General features: G+C 33.6%; 1 protein-coding gene across 1 annotated transcript; it reads left to right on the top strand.

The window, feature by feature from the left end:
• The first annotated feature begins 486 nt into the window (after positions 1–486).
• On the top strand, positions 487–1,425 carry LOC125917595 (olfactory receptor 6C74-like). Its single transcript, XM_049623753.1, has one exon. The coding sequence runs from the start codon at positions 487–489 to the stop codon at positions 1,423–1,425; it is 939 nt and encodes a 312-aa protein (XP_049479710.1).
• Positions 1,426–2,419: the final 994 nt, after the last annotated feature.

Below are 2,419 nucleotides of genomic sequence, written 5' to 3' on the forward strand. Positions count from 1 at the left end.
TATTGATGATGGTGAGGTGTGTGTGTGTGTGTGTGGTGTATATTTTATGAAAACCATTTTCTGATATAATTTTAATGACAATAATCATTTTGGTTCTGAATGCAAAGCTCTTAATTGAATAAGAAATGGCATCCATCTCAGTTCTTGCTAAAATCAAGAGAGAATAAGCATTTGTGCATGTTTTAAAAGTCCTTCTAATTTCCCTCATATAAAAACAGTCAACAACCGCTATCATATCAATCATCGCTATCATTATTCTCTGGCAGAATTGCAAAGTAAACATAAAATTCTCTATCCAGATACTTTGGAAATGCAAAGTATTGTTCTTCCTGGCATAACCTCCTAAAATAAGAATGGTGTTACTCTATCTGAAAGATTGCTTTCCTAATTTTACTTTAGACACTAGTTACCACTGCTATTTTCCCCTTAGGACTATCAATTTCTTTCTTTCTTTTCTATTTAGACCTGGAAAAGTAGAGGACAGTAATGGGAAATCACACACAAGTGACAGTGTTTATCCTGGCAGGTTTGACTGATGATCCACAATTGAAAGTTGTGCTGTTTTTCTTCCTGCTTCTCACCTACCTGCTAAGTGTCACTGGCAATCTGCTCATCATCACACTCACCCTGGTGGATATCACCCTCAAGACCCCCATGTATTTTTTCCGTCGGAATTTTTCCTTCCTAGAAATTTCCTATACTACCACATGCATTCCCAAATTGTTGGTTGCTATGGCAACTGGGAACAAAACCATTTCCTTTAATTGTTGTGTTACTCAAGTGTTTTTTGCCTTCCTTCTTGGTGCATCTGAATTTTACTTGCTGGCAGCCATGTCCTATGACCGCTATGTTGCCATCTGTAAGCCCCTGCATTACACAACCATCATGAGCAGTAAGATCTGCATGCAACTTGTCTTCTGTTGTTGGTTTGCTGGGTTTTTTGTCATCTTTCCACCTCTCCTCTTAGGCATAAACCTTGACTTCTGTGCCTCCAACGTTGTTGATCATTTCTACTGTGATACAACTCCCCTGCTGCAGATCTCCTGCTCAGACACACAGCTCTTAGAGACCATGGGATTCATTTCTGCATCAGTGACACTTGTGGTCACGTTGGTAATGGTGATAATATCATACAGCTTTATTGCATTAACAATTCTAAAAATCCCTTCAACTAATCAGAAGAAAAAGGCTTTTTCAACATGTTCCTCTCACATGATTGTGATATCTCTTTCTTATGGCAGCTGTACCTTCATGTACTTTAAGCCGTCAGTCAAACAAAGAATATCTTTTTCCAAGGGAATTGCAGTGCTCAATACCTCCATTGCCCCACTTTTAAATCCTTTCATTTATACTTTACGGAACCAGCAAGTGAAAAAAGCCTTCATGAACATGATACAAAGGGTTGTTTCTTTCTCAAGCAAATGAATATCCTGTTGCATAATGTATAATGCAAATGAACAAAGGAACCCCAATAATATCAATGAATCTAATTATAGCTTCCAATACATAGTTTCTTTCAATGTTTTCTGCTTTCATGTCTTTGATATTCATCTTTATACCTTCTCAAGCTATATTTACAAAAACAAATCTTTGTTCCAAAGAAGATAATTTTATTGATAACCTTTAACAGATATTTTTTCTCAGCTCACTTCCATTTCCTATAAATATCTGAAAGAAATGGAGTTGAGATTTTCAATCGGTCTCTGTTGTCTTTGAATGCTAGTCAAGGATCAAAATATCTTTTTATTTACATTATACTTGATGTAACATACAACGTAAAGTATTACATCTTTATTTATTTTAGTTGAACGTACTTACAACTAATATTCATTTATAGTTTTTGTAATACTACCAAATTATTGCTGCATACTCTAACAAAATGAGAGGAAAATTTTGGCAGAGATTAAAGATTAGTGTTGATGCTCAAATTAGATAATGTTGTCTATTAAAAATTGTTCATGTGTCTAAGTAGATCCCTTAGAAATTAGTTTTTTAGTTTCTATTAGAAAATTGTTAGCGTTTATAAGTGTATCAATTATAGGTGACAAAATGTGTTATTTCACTGCTATATTTTAAAAATTAATTATGAAGTTCAAACTTATTTGGTGTTTCTATGCTCAAAAAATCTCTTCAACAACATGGGATACTCTGGAGCTAACTGGAAACTATAAGTGTAATTTGGAAAACCAATGGTAACTCAGTGTATTTATTCTTTTCAGGTTTTTATAGACATAAACATAGATAGTTATCCCAGTAAAATCAAAATAGTAGAATTAAAGTAAAACTTTACTTACAGATTTTTGAACTGTAGGTCAAAATTTAGAATTTCAGGATTTCAAAACTTTTCTGTGTCATGGACAAAATGTAAAATATTAAATATAATACAAACATTTTCACAGTTACATATCATGTTTCATGT

Source organism: Panthera uncia, unplaced genomic scaffold (genome assembly GCF_023721935.1).
Source record: "Panthera uncia isolate 11264 unplaced genomic scaffold, Puncia_PCG_1.0 HiC_scaffold_2063, whole genome shotgun sequence".
Classification (NCBI taxonomy): domain Eukaryota; kingdom Metazoa; phylum Chordata; class Mammalia; order Carnivora; family Felidae; genus Panthera; species Panthera uncia.